The sequence below is a fragment of the Orcinus orca genome, chromosome 9, assembly GCF_937001465.1.
Source record: "Orcinus orca chromosome 9, mOrcOrc1.1, whole genome shotgun sequence".
Classification (NCBI taxonomy): Eukaryota; Metazoa; Chordata; class Mammalia; order Artiodactyla; family Delphinidae; genus Orcinus; species Orcinus orca.
Genome location: NC_064567.1, coordinates 86,017,659 through 86,034,626, shown reverse-complemented (window position 1 = coordinate 86,034,626; position 16,968 = coordinate 86,017,659). Strand labels below are relative to the sequence as shown.

The window sequence follows — 16,968 nt, the reverse complement described above, 5'->3', positions numbered from 1 at the left end:
GGTCCCAAGAGGACACTGGCAGGGGTTCCTTGATGAGCAAGAGCCCAGGCATTTAAAAGATGCCAGCAGTCCTATTCACCAATAACTTTCTCTTAAACGACAAAAATATTTTGTCCGTTTTGCTGCAGTTTTCTTTAAAAACAAAAGCATTATTTGTGTAGAGAGTGTGTTTGGGAAAGAGGGGGCTAGGTGGTGAGCGCAACATTTATCTCCAACACAATAAAAATTCAAGGTGTTTTTCTTGAATTAATTCAAGAAATTAATGCGTTAATTCCTGTTTTGAACTCATGTTAAACAAATTCTTGTATCTGGAAAGAGAATGAAGAGACAGCCTGTACTGCTGAAAATGTGCATTAAATGGGCCATCGTGCCTGGCTTCCTGAAAAATAACTGATCTCTTTTGTGCTTTGCTTCCACGTGGAAAAGGAGCTCATTGCCCTGGGACTGTGCAACTCCACTGGCTCACTCTTCCAGACTTTTGCAATTTCATGCTCCTTGTCTCGAAGCCTTGTCCAGGAGGGAACTGGAGGGAAGACACAGGTGCGTATTCAACTGGCCTCCAAGGTCTGGTGATTTGGGTGATAAACTTTAATCTGTTGATTGTATTCTGCCTGAAGATCCATGCTCCAGTGAGCTGTGTATGAATCAGAGAAAGGCATGATTGGTTGAAGCAAATCACAAGGAACTGAATCTACAGAAAAGGGGTATATTCGCCAGTCAAATCGAAAAATTAAACAACACTCCCTGCTACCAGTAAACCTCAAAGTTCAGACATAGGATGTTGTCATGAAAGCCTGAGAGTGAGTATGGGCAGGATGCCAGCACCATCCAATAGACCTTTCTGCTGTGATGGAAATGTTTGATATTTGTACTGTCCAGGGTGGCAGCCACTAGCCACATGTAGCTCTTGAGCACTTGAAATGTAGCTAGTGCAACCAAGACCTGAATTTTTAATTTTATTTAATTTTACTTTTTAAGATTTAAATAGCCACCTGTGGCTAGTGGCTACCACTTTGGATGGTAAAAGTCTTATCTGAACTCTTCTGGCCCCTGTGAGTCTTGGGTCAGCACCATACATCTCCTCTCCCCCACCCCTGGCACGGGCATTTCATTCAGGGTATTTAAATATTTCAGCTTCTGGTTTAAAGGCTATATGAGGAACCAAAACCTCAGAAAGGGAGTGGGAATGAGTTACAGGTTTATGTAATGGTATGGATGACTTATATGAAGCCATATCTTCCCACAGTGATTATCAAAAGACTAAGACCAACCTATGCCCCGCCTCTTACTCAGGTCTCCTAAAAGCCCCTTCCACGTGTCTTCTCTCATTCAGCTTGCAGGTTGTTTGGCCTCATTAATGATTCTGCTGGTCATATTAGCCACTGGATTCCTCTTTGAATCATTACCCCAGGTATGTAGCTTAGATTTGGTGTGAGGTTTTCTCATGTATAGAGACTTTGCTATTTTATTTGTTTATATTTTTGTGGCTGTCTCATGGGTGTTTACTGTAACCCTAGGGAGGTGGTATGAGAAAGGGCCAAGGCTAGGATCAATATCCTGTTCCACAGTCTGCCAGCAACTGGGACCTAGGGAAAGCCATCTCAGCATCTTTGATTCTCAGTTTCTTTATCTGCAAAGTGGAGGTTTTGGTTTGGCTAACCTCCCAAGGTTCTTCTCTCTTTGATCTTCTATGACCTTATACTCCCATTAAAAATTTGAGATGGCCTACACTCATAAAACGTTCAGTTACTGGAACATTTAATCTAGTAGAGCTCAGGAATGCTATAGCTTAGAGAAAATCATAGTGCAGGAAGACCATGGGTGAGATAAGTCCTTGAGTACCATTTAATTCTGAACCTCTTGACCACCATGCAGGTTTGCTACTAGGATATAAGCCTGGTTTTCAAGTCCCATTTTAGCTAACCAAGTCCTGAAAATCCAGCTGTTCTTGTCTCCACATGTACCATCACTGCCCTGTAGGAAGGGAGTGGGGAAAGGACGGTGGGAGGGCAGCTGCAGGACAGTGAAGGGCCAGCAGAGGGGGGTCTCTGGACACAAGAGGAGAGGCACGCATGAATGTGCTGTGTTTCAGGCTGTGCTGTCGGCCATTGTGATCGTCAACCTGAAAGGAATGTTTATGCAATTCTCAGATCTCCCCTTTTTCTGGAGAACCAGCAAGATAGAGCTGGTAAGTAACAAAGGTGATTGCTAGGTGAATATGTCATAGCAACAAATGTATTGTTGCTGATAAAAATGTGAGAAAGATAAGTTACTGTGGCCAGTTATTATATGCAGTATCCAGTTAGGCAACAAGGCTAGGTACTCTGTTTGTGTGTGTGTGTGTGTGTGTGTGTGTGTGTGTGTGTAACTCTTAGGAAATTTTTCACATGATTCTACCTGAAGCTTTCTGTCTTTTGTTTAGACCATCTGGCTTACCACTTTTGTTTCCTCCTTGTTCCTGGGATTGGACTATGGCTTGATTACTGCTGTGATCATCGCACTGATGACTGTAATTTACAGAACACAGAGGTGAGTGCACAGATTGGCATGGGTGTGCGTCCTGCCTGAGACTGCAACAGTGAGTTTAAACGTAGATCAAAGCTCGATCTGGTCAAAGTAAGCTCTTTGGTTACTTCTGGTCAGCATGAAAGGGAACTGAGGACTCATGGGGCTTGTTGACTAAATAAACAAACTTCAAATGAAAAACTCAATATGATCGTGCCAGATGCTCTACTCTATCACAGTTTATAATTCCATCAGTGGTTCTCTTAAAAGAGCCTAGTTTGTCTCATGGTTCCTGCCACTCTGGCCACTGTGGCACCCTGGCTTATTTACCCTCTTGTGAGGGTAAATGAACTGTGTGTTCTTGCAGTCTGCTTTGGCACCGGGTGCTGACATAGGTTTTGATAACATGGAGCAGACGCTGACACCAAGTTATCATATGTGGGGCTTCAGCGGTTCCTTCCTCCACCCTGAAATATTATCACCTGTCATCTCTTCTCCTAGTACGAAGCTGAGCCCAATGGGGAAGGTATAAAATAACTTTAAAAAAATACTCTGTTCATGATAAATAAATAAATCACTATAAAGAAAAAAAAAGGAAACATTATGTTTTCAAATAGTCTGACTTTGGAGTCAGACAACCTTAGGTTCAAGTCCTGGCTGCACACTCTGTATAAGCTCTGTGATTTTACGTGACCTCTTGGAGCCTCCGTCTCTGCCTCTATAAAATGAGACTCTTACTTGCTGCCTCAAAGAGTCACAGTAAGGTTCAAATGAGAATAATGCACATGAAGAGCCTAGCACAGTGCCTGACACATCCTATGCACGCAACAAATTTAACACGGGTGGAATGAAAATGAGGTTAGTCTGTTTTTGCCTGTAGTTGCAAATCACACGATAGTTCTTAAAGTTTTGATTGTGGTATGTTGAAGGGCTGCTAGATGGAAATGATGGGATGCTTCCCACTGTACAGCGTAGGAAATGAGCATTTTCCTCTTCAGAAACGACATAGAGGGAAATGTGGAATCTAAACTCAAAAATTACACTGTTTTTAATAACAAACTCTACCCTGTCACCCACTTTTATGTAAAAGAAGTTCACCCTCCCCCTCGTTTTTGTTTGTTTGGTTTTGGTTTTGGGGGGTTTTTTTCTGCGGTACGCAGGCCTCTCACTGTTGTGGCCTCTCCTGTTGCGGAGCACAGGTTCCGCACGCGCAGGCTCAGCGGCCATGGCTCACGGGCCCAGCCGCTCTGCGGCATGTGGGATCTTCCCGGACCGGGGCACGAACCCATGTCCCCTGCATCGGCAAGCAGACTCTCAGCCACCGCGCCACCAGGGAAACCCTCCCCCCCTGTTTTTATACGAGCATTATTAGTACATGCAAGAGTTCTTTCTCTCAGAGCTTTAGTGAACATCATGGTTTAAAAATATCTATATCCTTTAACAAGCCATGGTATAGAATTGGAGATTTTTTTTCACTTTTTGGTGTTTTTTTTTTACCCAAATAATAGTTTATGATTTCTTATCATAAATTTTAAAGTTAGGCAGGTTGTTTTTTAAATGCTCTGCTTATTTTTCTCCCCCAAATAATTAACTAAAGTTCGTTTTTAATGTTCTGTCCCTGTTGGTGATTGTGCTGGGTCTTTGTAGGTTAGAGTTTGGGGAGCCAGTACCAAGGCTACATGTTTATTTTCAGCTGCTTCTTTCTCTGTAATTCGGCCATGCTGTCCAGAGAGGGCTGGTGCTTCACTGGCTTTGCTTGTCTTCCAAACACCCAGATTCCCTCAAAGCCCACATGGTCAAAGGACAATCAGTTCATCAACAAATAGTTCCTTATGCCTCCTCTATGCAGGCGCTGTGGGTGATGCTATAAATGTGACGGAAATTCAGTTTTTGCCCCCAGGCGGGGGCAAAACATATTAGAATAATTATAATCTTAATTGGACAGTTTTTTTGGAGGGACTGCTAGGTTCCCAGGGAGATACTAGACTCTAGGGATATTGCAGTAAATAAAACATAGTCCTTCCCTTCAAAAAGGCTGCACTCTCCTAAGGATGACAGATACATAATGATGATGCTAATCATGATAATGAAGTAATGGCGGCACTAAATTATCGTAGTTAGTTATGTGCCTGGCTGTGTGCCAAGGTCCACGCTTTATGTCATTCATCCTTCCAGCCCAGTGACTGTTAGCATCCCCGTTTCACAGATGGGGAAACTGAGGCCTGGATCGATTGAGTAACTTCGATCACACAGCAAGTGGTAGGCAATGATTCAAATATGAGTTTTTGTGAATCCAGAGGCTAACTCTTAATCAGCATTTTATAATCCATCTTCAAGAAATTGGAACACACAGTTGTAAGTGCTTCAGTTAAGTGTAAGCAAGGTACAAGTGATAATAAGCATAAGAGATGGCCAAATAAAACCCCATCAGAGTTCATAAAGAGAGACTTTCTTGCTCCTGGGGTGATTAGGGAAGAAACAGGGAGTATTTAGACCTGAGGAAGTGGGATTCCAGAGCGCTCCAGCTGGTCAGGAAGGCCTTTTCCTCATCTGCCTGTTGAAATCCATGTAAGTTTAGACCCCGCTCACCCAGCCAGAGAGATCCCAACTCCCCTGTGCGCCCACAGCAGCATTGTGGTCCTCCAGCACCTCACAAGTCTCGCAGTTACTTGTGTACTTGCGTGGTCCCCGTGTCCACCCCTCACTCACCTCCGCCCGCTGGCACTAGATTGCAACATGTGGACAACATTTCGAGTCTCGTATGGAAGGTTTTCTCGTAATTGGGAACTCAACTGAGAACCTTGCCTCTCATCTCCAGTATCAGTCGGTGTTATATTTGTCCACAGACATCACTAGACTGTGAGCACCTTGGTTGTGTACACGAGGTTCCTGGAGCCCAGTACCAGCATATAGTGTGTGTTCTCTGAACGCTTGTTGAAGGAATCCACCTAGAAAAACCCCTGACATTTCTGCTGTAGATTCTAACTCACAAAGCACTTGCACATATGTGCTGAGAACACCAGAGCATAGTAACGAGACCATGGAATGTCCGTACAAGACCTTGAGCCATATTCTGACTCTGCCAAGCTCTCTGACCTTGAACAGCTCACCTAACCCCACTGGACTTCAGTTTCTCTTCCACATGACGGCAGAAATAAGCCCAGTAGGATTTTTCATGGGCTATAATAAGGTAATATCAGGTGCTTAAGAAGTAGTACCTGTCATCATTTCAGTATCTAATTTGAGCCAGACTGTCCTATAAAAAGAATTCGGAATTTGTGCTTTTAAAAAATAATGTTTAAAATCTATTCACACCAGCCTTCAGAAAACTTTCTATGCTGATTTGAGATTTTTTTCTCCCCACACCTTCTGTTGACTAACCCCCCGCCCACTGCTCCATGAGTCAGAGACTCTTATTAGAGACAAAATGAAAATCCCCTCTCCTGCTTTAGAATTAAAACAGGAAGATAATTCTATCTACCCAGTAACATGAGATCGAGTTACACATGTCCCTGGCATGGTTTGAACTCTGCACAATTCATTTTTGCCCCCATCTTTAGATGCCTGAGTCTTTTGTCTTGATCAGGTTGTGTGTGTGCTATCTGGATGGTATGTACAGGATGTGTGTGTAGTGTTATGTAGTGGGTATGTACGTGGTGTGCGTATGTACGTGGTGTGCGTATGTGCTGTGTGTGTGGGCTCTGTGTGTTGTGAGGTGTATGTGTTGTGTGTGTATATAGCGTACGTCTTGGGGATGTGTGTGGGGTGTGTTAGGCTTGGAATGGCACTGGGAATGTGAATATATGTGGAGCCCTTCTGAAAAGGCACCATAAAAGGATCAAGTATCCCTGAAGTCACTAGCAAATCCCACGTGCAGAACCTCGTGTTTCCGTCAAGTCCTGCGCATCAGCACGTTGGTATTTTAACACGCTCCTTCTCTGTCTTCAGTCCGAGCTACATAGTCCTTGGGCAGCTTCCTGACACTGATGTGTACATTGACATAGACGCGTATGAGGAGGTAGGACCTTCTTCTATCATTTTAAATGGTTGTAAGCATGTGATGTGACTGGCCAACTAGATATTATTTTTACTTAGGACAAAGAGTGGGGTGGAGAGCAGGGAGGTGTGGTGGTCAAAGCGAAAAGCCTGAACTTCAGTTTACAGTCTGGATTCAGTTTTACAGTTTATACTACACATCAGTTACACAACCTCCTAATATTTATTTTTCCTCCTTTTTTAATGAGGATAAACATATATTCTTGGACTTAAAGTATATGTTTACAAAATACTGAGACTGTTTGCCAGGGTGGTCTGTATGGGCATGATTTCCTTCTGATGAGTGTAAACTGGTGGTAAAATACTAGTATTAGCAGTGTAAAATGTAGGTGGTGGGGCTGTGGAATTCTCCCGCTTCATTTTTTTTCCCGCTTCACTTTCTTAATATATAAATTTTTCTGTTCTATTTTATTTATTTTTGGCCACATTGGGTCTTTGTTGGCAGTGCACGGGCTTCTCATTGTGGTGGCTTCTTGTCGCAGAGCACGGGCTCTAGGCGCACGGGCTTCAGTAGTTGTGGCTCACGGGTTCTAGAGCGCAGGCTCAGTAGTTGCGGCACACGGGCTTAGCTGCTCTGCGGCATGTGGGATCTTCCCGGACCGGGAATCCAACCCATGTCCTCTGCATTGGCAGGCGGATTCTTAACCACTGCACCACCAGGGAAGCCCTCCTGCTTCTTTTTTTTTTTTTTTTTTTTTTTGTAGTACGCGGGCCTCTCACTGTTTGTGGCCTCTCCCGTTGCGGAGCACAGGCTCCGGACGCGCAGGCTCAGCGGCCATGGCTCATGGGCCCAGCCGCTCCGTGGCATGTGGGATCTTCCCGGACCGGGGCACGAACCCGTGTCCCCTGCATCGGCAGGCAGACTCTCCACCACTGTGCCACCAGGGAAGCCCCATGAGGCTTCTTGATAAAATTTTCACTCTGTTTCACTTGGGTCCATTTTCACTCCTGCCTACGTTCTGTGAATCAACCAGTATCAGCCGCTGTTCATTTTATTCGGCTGCTTGTCACAGTCTGAGTGGCAGCTTCGCCTTTCCTACCCACTTCTTTTTTTTTTTAATATTTCAGTTTCTTCTTTGTACTTTATGGTAAAAATGAAACAAAGAAAGACTTTTAAAAGAAATGAAAAGGTGTGCATTCTTAAAGGCGTTCTGCTCAGCACGCATTTCTCCAGAGCATGAGTAGGTCAGCTAGAGTGACATTATTTTATTTAAACACTGTCAGAGGGCCCTTAGCAACTTCTGTATTAATTTTCAAGTTAGAAGAGGGAGGCAATTGCTGTTTCGATTCTGAAATATTTCCATATATTAAATTCACTAACATTTTATTTCTCAGGTGAAAGAAGTTCCTGGAATAAAAATATTCCAAATAAATGCCCCAATTTATTATGCAAATAGTGACTTATATAGCAGTGCATTAAAAAGAAAGGTGAGTCACAAGAAACTAAGGGTGCTTATTTCTGAGCAGGGAATCTGAGGATTGATAGGCATGGGGGGGTCACTTAAATGTCTTGGTATACCTTTTATACTATTTGTTTTTCTCCGCCTCTATTTTTTAAATTGTGGTATAATATACATAACTTAAAATTTATCTTTTTTGTTTTATTTTTCTTTACATAACTTAAAATTTATCATTTTAACCATTTGGAACTATACAAGTCAGTGGATGGAATTAAGTACATTCGCATTGTTGTGTAACCAACACTGCTATTCATTCTCTTTTATCATATGCATGTATTACCTATTCAAAAATAATTTTTTTTAAAAAAGCGAAGAACTAATTTTAAATTTCTTATTCTTGGGTTCCTTTGATCATGATTAGGACTCCACCCCACACTCTCCAGCAAGGAGGAAAACCTTCCAGTCAACCCACAGAGTCTCTGAGAGATCTAAGTTTGAAAAATACTACTTTAAAATTCTCTTTAATATTTAGCTTCTGGTTGTCTTGAATCAAGACCAAGAATAAGAAAAGTTACTACTGTTCTTTTAACGAGGGATAACCCAGTTCAGGGCATCTGAGGGAAAGATAGAGCAAGGGTTATGGTGATAATTAGGCATAGAAAACAGTCAGATGGAGAGATTTGAAGATTAATTGCTTTGGGTGGGTTTCTGGGAGCCAAGAAGTTATTTTTGCATATATTGCCTTTCTGTAAAGACTGGAGTGAACCCAGCCTTCATATTGGGAGCAAGAAGAAAGGCCATGAAGAAGTATGCTAAGGAAGTTGGAAATGCCAACATGGCCAATGCAACCGTCGTCAAAGTGGTGAGTGATCCCTTCATTGTAACTTTCCCTTGTCTCTTGATCTGCAGTGCCCCCCACCTTTATTCATGATTGAAGGTTTTTTTTGTTTTGTTTTTTTTTGTGGTACGCGGGCCTCTCGCTGTTGTGGCCTCTCCCGTTGCGGAGCACAGGCTCCGGACGCGCAGGCCCAGCGGCCATGGCTCACGGGCCCAGCCGCTCTGCGGCATGTGGGACCTTCCCGGACCGGGGCATGAACCTGTGTCCCCTGCATGGGCAGGCGGACTCCCAACCACTGCGCCACCAGGGAAGCCCCATGACTGAAGTTTTAACACAGCATCAAGTCCCTAAAGTAGGAAAGCTTAGAAACAAGCTAAGTATCCTTTGTATATTAAAGATACATGGTAAGGTCAGTTATGAGAATGCTTCTGAAATAAGTAGTGATAGGAGCCCAGGAAAACATGGTTTTAAAAAATAGAAATCACACAGTACCTTAATAAATGTTACCATTATTACTTTGTCAGAGAGTCATTCAGCTGATAGTAAAAAAAACCTCAAAGACTGGTTTTTGTCTGTGGTCTGTGGTCTGTCATGTTGAAGTTAATGGGACTATTTTAGAAGTTAGGGGAAAATGTATATGATGACTAAAGAGAGTGGATTTCATTGGACAAAAGAAAAAGAGGAAGAGGAGGAAGAAAAAAAGAAACAGCTAAAACTGAATATTGTGTATATATCCTTTTTTGTCATATTACAGGGCTAGGATATAGCAAATATTTTGGAAATGGTCTGGTATAGTCAGAAACTTGAGCATATGAGGACTAATTTGTCCCTCATAAATCTTTCTCAGAACCAAAATATGAGTTGTTCATAGTGCTCTGGTTTGGTTTGATTTTTAACATAGGATGCAGAAGTAGATGCAGAAGATGGCACCAAGCCTGAGGAAGAGGAGGATGAAATAAAATATCCCCCAGTAGTCACCAAGAGCACACTTCCTGAGGAACTGCAAAGATTTATGCCCCCAGGGGATAACGTCCACACCATCATTCTGGATTTTACGCAAGTCAATTTTATGGATTCCGTTGGTGTAAAAACTCTGGCAGGGGTAAGCATCATCTTTAACAAGTCTTTTAGTATCTCTGTGCCCAGTATCACCATCAGTAAAATCAGAGAATTGAACTAGGGTCCTTTTTCAACTCTCAAAATTTTGTTGTTGTTTTTGTTTTTTCAACTTTTGATTGTGGAATATATCGAAAATATACAAAATAAAGAGCAGAGTGTAATGAACCCCCGTGTAACTATCACTCAGATTCAACTATTATCAGTTCATGGTCAATTTTGTTTCATTTATCCCCACACCCATTTTCCCCTTCTCTTATTTTGAAGCACATCCCGCTCATCATATAGTCTGTAAATATTACAGTATATACCTCTTCGAGAAGATTCTTTTAAAAACCATTACCATAATACCTTTATTACACTTGAATAAAATTTGATAAGAATTCTTTGATGTTCCAGATTATCACTGTTGATATAAAAATCAAACAAAATACAGATTTTTAAATGATTAGTTCAAAATGCATAATTATTGAAGTGGAGTAGCTCAAGTGAATGAACCAGAGCATCTTATATCACTAAATACGTATTGGTAGAAAGAAACTTGCACTTCACAGAGTCAAGAGAAATTAAACTTTATTTCAACATTATTACAGATTGTAAAAGAATATGGAGATGTCGGCATTTATGTGTATTTAGCAGGATGCAGTGGTGAGTACACTTTTAGAATGGGAGAAGTTTTAACATTTTGGTTTTGTTTCTGTTTTTTAAATAACTGCATTTGGAAGTATTTTCCCTTAATTTTAGTTTTAGGTGAAAATGAAAAGTATTCTGAAAATCTAAAGCTAGCTTTGAAATTTGCCACTTACAGCACTCACATCCCTGGGTTACTTGGTGGTAGGCCTCCTGCACGGGAGTTGGAGGAAAGGAGCTAATAAACCATTGTTCAGGGCTGGTATATTTTTTAGTAATTATTTGTGTAATGGCTGCCATAAACATAGTTATATAAAATCATTTAGGTTTCTCCAGACAATGCCTGCTCTTTTTGTTTTAATATAAATTTTGGCTAAAACAGTGCTTGAAAATGAAATTCACATAAAGGCATCACTTTTCACCTACCAAAATAGCAAAATTTGAAAATGTTTGACAGCAGGCTCTGTAGGCTCACTGTGGGACAACAGGAACCCTCAGACATTGCTGGTGGGAGTGCAAACTGGAGCAGCCTCTGTGGAGGGCAGACAGGCATTTTCTTTCAAAATTACAAATGCATTTACCTTTAACCCAGCAAATCCAACAGTATGCTACACACATTCAAAATAACACATGTACATGGTTAATGATCATAGTACTGTCTCTAAGAACAAAACACTGGAAAATATTTAATTGTCAAAAGGGACCAGTTAAATAAACTAGGGTACATTTACACCATAGAATAATACCATGTATGGTAAAAAATAATTTTTATTATATCATTTTAATATTTATACTATATGAAAGTGTTACTTTTTTAATGTTTAAGACTGACACCCAGAGTGTGGGCTAATTTTCTTTTTTTTTATTTATTATTTACTGATTTATTTTATTTATTCTTGGCTGCATCAGGTCTTAGTTGCAGGATCTTTGTTGAGGCATGCAGGATCTTTCATTGCGGCGCACAGGCTTCTCTCTAGTTGTGGCGTGCAGGTTTTCTCTCTAGTTGTGGCGTGCAGGCTCCAGGGCACGTGGGCTCCGTAGTTTGTGGCACCCGGGCTCTCTAGCTGAGGCGCGCCAACTCAGTAGTTCTGGTGGGCGGGCTTAGTTACCCCACGGCATGTGGGATCTTAGTTCCCCGACCAGGGATTGAACCACGTCCCCTGTATTGGAAGGTGGAGTCTTTACCACTGGACCACCAGGGAAGTCCCTGGGCTAATTTTCCCTTCTTCTTTTATAGCACAAGTCGTGAGTGACCTCACTCAAAATCAATTCTTTGAAAATCCTGCCTTACTGGATCTGCTGTTCCACAGCATTCACGATGCAGTCTTAGGCAGCCAAGTTCGAGAGGCACTTGCCGAACAGGAGGCCACGGCTGCTCCTCCCCAGGAGGACTCTGAGCCCAACGCCACTCCGGAAGCTTAGACGAGGAGCTCAGCCTGCGATGGGGTATGAGCTTCTCGTGAAATTACTAACCTACACACTTTAAATAGTAGACACTAAATGTTTTTTTCCTAAGGGTAAATACTAGTAGTAGGTAAATACTAGTAAATACAAGGCTTGATTTGGAGGGTGAATGACGCATAGCAAGATGTATCTTACTTGTATTTTTTTAATTGACTATTTCAAAGATATTATTAGCCTCTTGCCTGCATTTATTGTGTAGTGACATTTCTGTTACTCTTTAGTATTATCTTTGTGAACTTAAAGAATTTATTTAAGTACTTTATCCACAAATCAGATACCCTGTCACCAGATGGGTAGTAGTTCTTTGCTTTTGTACTTGTTGATCTACAGACTTTCTGTAATCAGTTATCTCACAGAGGAGGCAAACCCACAATTTTCTAGAAGTTCTTCTTTTAAAATAACCATTTATTGTTACAGAAGCAATGTAGGTACATTGCAGAAAATTAGAAAATATAGACAAGCAAAAATAAGAAAAACATTACATTACCAGCAAAGATTATTGCTAACACCTTAATGCATGTCCTTCCAGGTCTTTTTCTATCCATATATATTTACATCTTTTAACCAAAACAAGATCATACTCTACATAGTGTTCTGTGACCTGTTCTTTTCAGTCATCCATCTTTGCTTTCTCATTCTAGAACATGTTTACCTCAGACCATATTCAAACTTCCCCAATTGTCTCCACAGTTGTAGTTGGTTTATCCAAACTAGTATTCATTCTGTGACCTTACACTACAAATGGTCATGTCCCCTCTTAATCTAGCACTGTCCTTTTTTTGATGACATTAACTTGTTAAAGGGAGTTGGGGCAGTTGTCCTGTAGAATCCCATCTTGTGAGTGTGTCTGCTCGCTTTTTCAAGGTTTGTCCCTTTATTTCCTGAACTACCTGTGATCTAGAAGTTATGTCTAACTAAAGGCTTCATGAATTTGAATAAAACATTTCTTGCTAGATGAGATACGTGCATAGATGAGGCACGTGCTTCAAATCGCATCACAACAGAAAACAAGTAATATCTAGTTGACCTACCATTAATGATGCTAAAATAAATCACTTGGATTAATATGACAACCAATCCCCCAATTATATTTTCTCCTTTGTGACTAGTGAGTTATCTGTATGGTGTTCCTTTGGCATTGAATGAATGCCCAGTTCTCCATTAGCCGTTCACCCAGAGGTTTTAACGTCTAGTGTTAATCCTTGCCTAAAGCAGCAATTTTATTAAGGTGTGTGAATTTTCTTTTCCAATTCTTTCATTTCTTCTGCATTTATCAATTGGTGTTTCCGTGTAAACTACAGCTTTCCCTCAACTTGAATTATTTAGTCATCCTTAAACATAGTTCTTACTGGAAGGGCAGGTTAAATTTTTTTTTTTCCATTTAGTTATCAACTTCAAAGTAAGGAGTTGGTTTAATAGATGGTGACGAATTAGGTTCTTTTTGATTTTTCCTTTTTCATGTAATTATACACTCATGAATTGTTGTAGTTTTAATGTGTTTCAGTGCATTATAGTTATTCTTTTTGGTGTTCAAATTGTCACACCTGTGGCCAGTAGGAGGCCCTAGAAGTTTTGTTGTTGCTAAAACTGATTTACCACATATTTTAGAAAACTGACTCCTGGGTATAATTTAATACCTTCCTTCTAAATCCACAGAGTTAGTTAATTCTTCATCAAACTCAGTTTTAAGCCGATGAGTGAGTAAAATGCTGTTTGAAGCATTTTCTCTACAGTTGTTCAAAAGGAGTAGGGAGACCTTTAAGCCAGTTTGTCATCAGAAGTTCCTGCTCCTGTAATTCTAACCACCTGCTCACTCCAAATCACAGCACAAGTATTAGCCAACCTGCCTAAAGCCTCATCTGCTAAGATTTCCTGCTAATAGTTGTTTTTGTTTTTGTTTTACATGTTTCCTTATTGACTCCTTGTTTTAGTTTTCATGAAGAAAACACTTCCAGGGGAAAAGTGCATCAGGAAAGAAGTAGGTTAGCATGGGTCTAGTCCAAACCAAACCCTATGGCTTGTTTGCTTTAAGTCTTATCAAGTTTCTCAGTGACTTTACTAATTTAATTCAGAGTAGACCCCCGCCCCCTTCTAATCAATACTTTATCTAGATCTAGAGTGAAATTAGATTTGCAGTCAGTTATTTCCTTTGCAATCATCAGATACATCTGCATTCTGATACAGACTGCCTTCTGAAAGAGCATGTAGTTATAGGACCTCAGCTTGTACTAGAAACTTTTATAAAAGGGCTTGTATCGTTTCAGCCGTTAAAGTAGAACTTAAGGATTTTAAACAATATTATAAAATATTTTATTGCATAATCTTTAGCACCAGTCTTCAATAAATGCTTTACACACAGCAGATATTCAAGTCCTGGTTATTGATAGATTGAAAGCAGTATACAAAAAAAGTACTTGTCTGTAGCTTACAAATTTGTATTTAACTTTTCTGTCCTTTAATTTTTAACCTATTTTGAATAGAATTCTACCATGTACATAAAAAGCATTTAAGTCTTAGGGGTAATATGTTTTTGTTTTGGCATGCCTCTGCTATCATAAGAATGTATTTCAAAATGTATTCTATCTATATGTAAATATTTTGGAATGTTTTACTTAGAGTTATTTCAGACGGTGGGAAGTTTCCTGAATTCTTTTACTTACAATCAAGTTTTGTCTCTACCTGCTTCTTTCCGGACCTTAAAATCTGCTAGTATATACCTTTCTATGTTTTTCAGCCCTGGTTCAAATTCAGATTCTTAACTGCCCTATCCAAAAGGGCATAATCCACACTGATGGATATAGGGACTAGACTAGGCTTATTTTATGGAAATATGGGAAAGCCCTATTTCCAGGAAGGCCCCATATAGTGATGTTGTCTTTCTCAAATCCTGTGCAACATGACCATGGTTGTTCTGTGTCTCATGACCGGATGGAATATGTTTGCAAACAGTTTTGAACCAGGGCCCAGGAAACTCCTCATTCGGGTCATAGACGCTGACTGTACAGTCATATGGCAGCTGAGAGGGATCCCAATGCCAATCTCATCTGCAGTGGGACTCAGAGAAACAGTGAAGGGTATGAATCCTCTGCAGGCTCTGGGAGAAGCATTTTGTAGTTTTCAGGTAACATCTAAAATATCCATGTGGTTTGATCCTGTATCCTTACCTGTTTAACAGAGAAAGGAGGTGTCTGCCTCCCAAGGTACATGTTGAGAAAATGAGACTACCCTCCAGTGTGTGGAGAGGGTAGCAAACCCAGAGAATCTGCCCCAGAGTGGGTGGGTGTGTTGTCCTGTTTGGGGAGTGGGGGGCGAGGGGGTACCCTTGTGTGGGGCTGAGGGAAGGAAGTGTATGTGGTGAAGACGACTTTATTATGTCTGCCCCTTTAATTAATTCAAATTCTAAAATCAAACACAAGTTCCTTGGTATGCGCCTGTGTGCTTTAGTGAGTGCAGAAATGCTTTTGGTCCTTTTTTTCAGCAATGCTTTTAGGATTCAGTGTGTAGATTCTTGATAACGTGGATTGAGTGCTGATAAAAGTTGGTTTGAGGACTGATAAAAGTGTTATCTAATTCTCCAAACATATAGCTAACCAAAATGTGTGCGGTGGTTTTGAAACCCCTCAAATCCCAGCAGCAAAACGTTCAAAAGCCAGGACTGCACCAGGTAACCTGCCTGCTTACTGACTTGGATTTAAACAAGTTTGAGCATCTCAAAAACCCACTTTGCCTTTAAAAAAGGCTTACCAGGGTTTTCATTGTACTGGTGTATAGCATTTCAGCTTTATGTAACAGATGAACCTGAGCTTTGTGAAAATTAAATTTTATAAATCTAATCACATTTTTAAAATGTTTTATAAAAGTTTTTTTAAAGGATCGCTACAGTATTTTTCTGAAGTCATAAACCCTTTGTACTGATTTATCAGCACGCTAATATGTGTAAACATGTATGTCTGTACACACACATATACACGTGTTTATGCACACATACATATTTTAGGTGGAGGGAGTTACCAGTGAATGTGTATATTTTCTTTTTAAATGGGGTACAAACATGCTAATCTAGATAGCATTGATGCTATCTGCATACATATGCCTGGGTAGAAACACCCCGATTTTTCAGATAATTCATTGTGCATTGATTTGATGTGTGGCCAGTTAGATTTTCATCATGAAACCGAGATGTCAAGATTATTCACAGCCTATGACACGTTAGGCCTGAGTGAGCACCACATAACCAACTTGAGTTGTCTCACGTTGGTGCATCTGATGTATGTGGCAATATGAACAAGTGGTAAGACTTGAAGGAGTGTGTTCTAAATGCTTACATTGATCAAAACAGCACAAAAACATACATCTTTAGTCATTCACTTATCAGCATAACCTGGAAATGGTTCGCTTTCATACCTCATGAAAGACTAGGGCAGGATTAGAAAAAAAATCTCCTCAAGTTCACAAAAATGAAGAGAAAGAAAGGATGTTGGTTGGATTTTGAGTGAACAGATTTATTCTGCTTTAAAATTTTCATATTTTAAATATTTCAGTGGAACACAGCATTTTCTATGTTGTCAACTTTTTCATTTGTGAGTTAAAATGTATCCATCTCTCACTATTTTGCATTACTTGTGAATACTGAACTACAATAAAAATATTCTTTATTGTGTTTGGGTCTCAGTGTTTGGCAGGGGCCTGGAAGGGGTAATTGTGGAAGAGGGGAAGGAATTTGGTGGTGGCTGTACAAGAAATCATTTTAAAGAGCTTTGTTTAAGATTCTAATAAAAACTTTTATTTTAGAGTACCTCACTATAGACCTGAAGTCTAACGGGAGCTTTACTGACATTTTAAACCATTAAATTATAATGGTTTAATAAACCATTAAACCATTAATTTATAAAATGAAAATAAGTACTTTTCTGTATAAAGCCAATTCCGGATTTTCTAAATGAGATTATTTATGTGTAT

General features: G+C 40.3%; 1 protein-coding gene across 1 annotated transcript in view; it reads left to right on the top strand.

Moving 5' to 3' along the window:
- SLC26A5 (solute carrier family 26 member 5) overlaps positions 1 to 16,669 on the top strand; it is a 52,490-nt gene extending 35,821 nt beyond the window's left edge. Inside the window, exons 10-19 of the mRNA XM_033439554.2 lie at positions 427 to 540; positions 1,334 to 1,411; positions 2,093 to 2,188; positions 2,423 to 2,529; positions 6,454 to 6,523; positions 7,897 to 7,989; positions 8,716 to 8,823; positions 9,701 to 9,901; positions 10,509 to 10,563; positions 11,783 to 16,669. Of these exons, the coding sequence (XP_033295445.1) occupies positions 427 to 540; positions 1,334 to 1,411; positions 2,093 to 2,188; positions 2,423 to 2,529; positions 6,454 to 6,523; positions 7,897 to 7,989; positions 8,716 to 8,823; positions 9,701 to 9,901; positions 10,509 to 10,563; positions 11,783 to 11,967 (1,107 nt within the window). The 3' untranslated portion in view covers positions 11,968 to 16,669. The remainder of the gene's footprint in view (positions 1 to 426; positions 541 to 1,333; positions 1,412 to 2,092; positions 2,189 to 2,422; positions 2,530 to 6,453; positions 6,524 to 7,896; positions 7,990 to 8,715; positions 8,824 to 9,700; positions 9,902 to 10,508; positions 10,564 to 11,782) is intronic.
- The last annotated feature ends 299 nt before the right edge of the window (positions 16,670 to 16,968 follow it).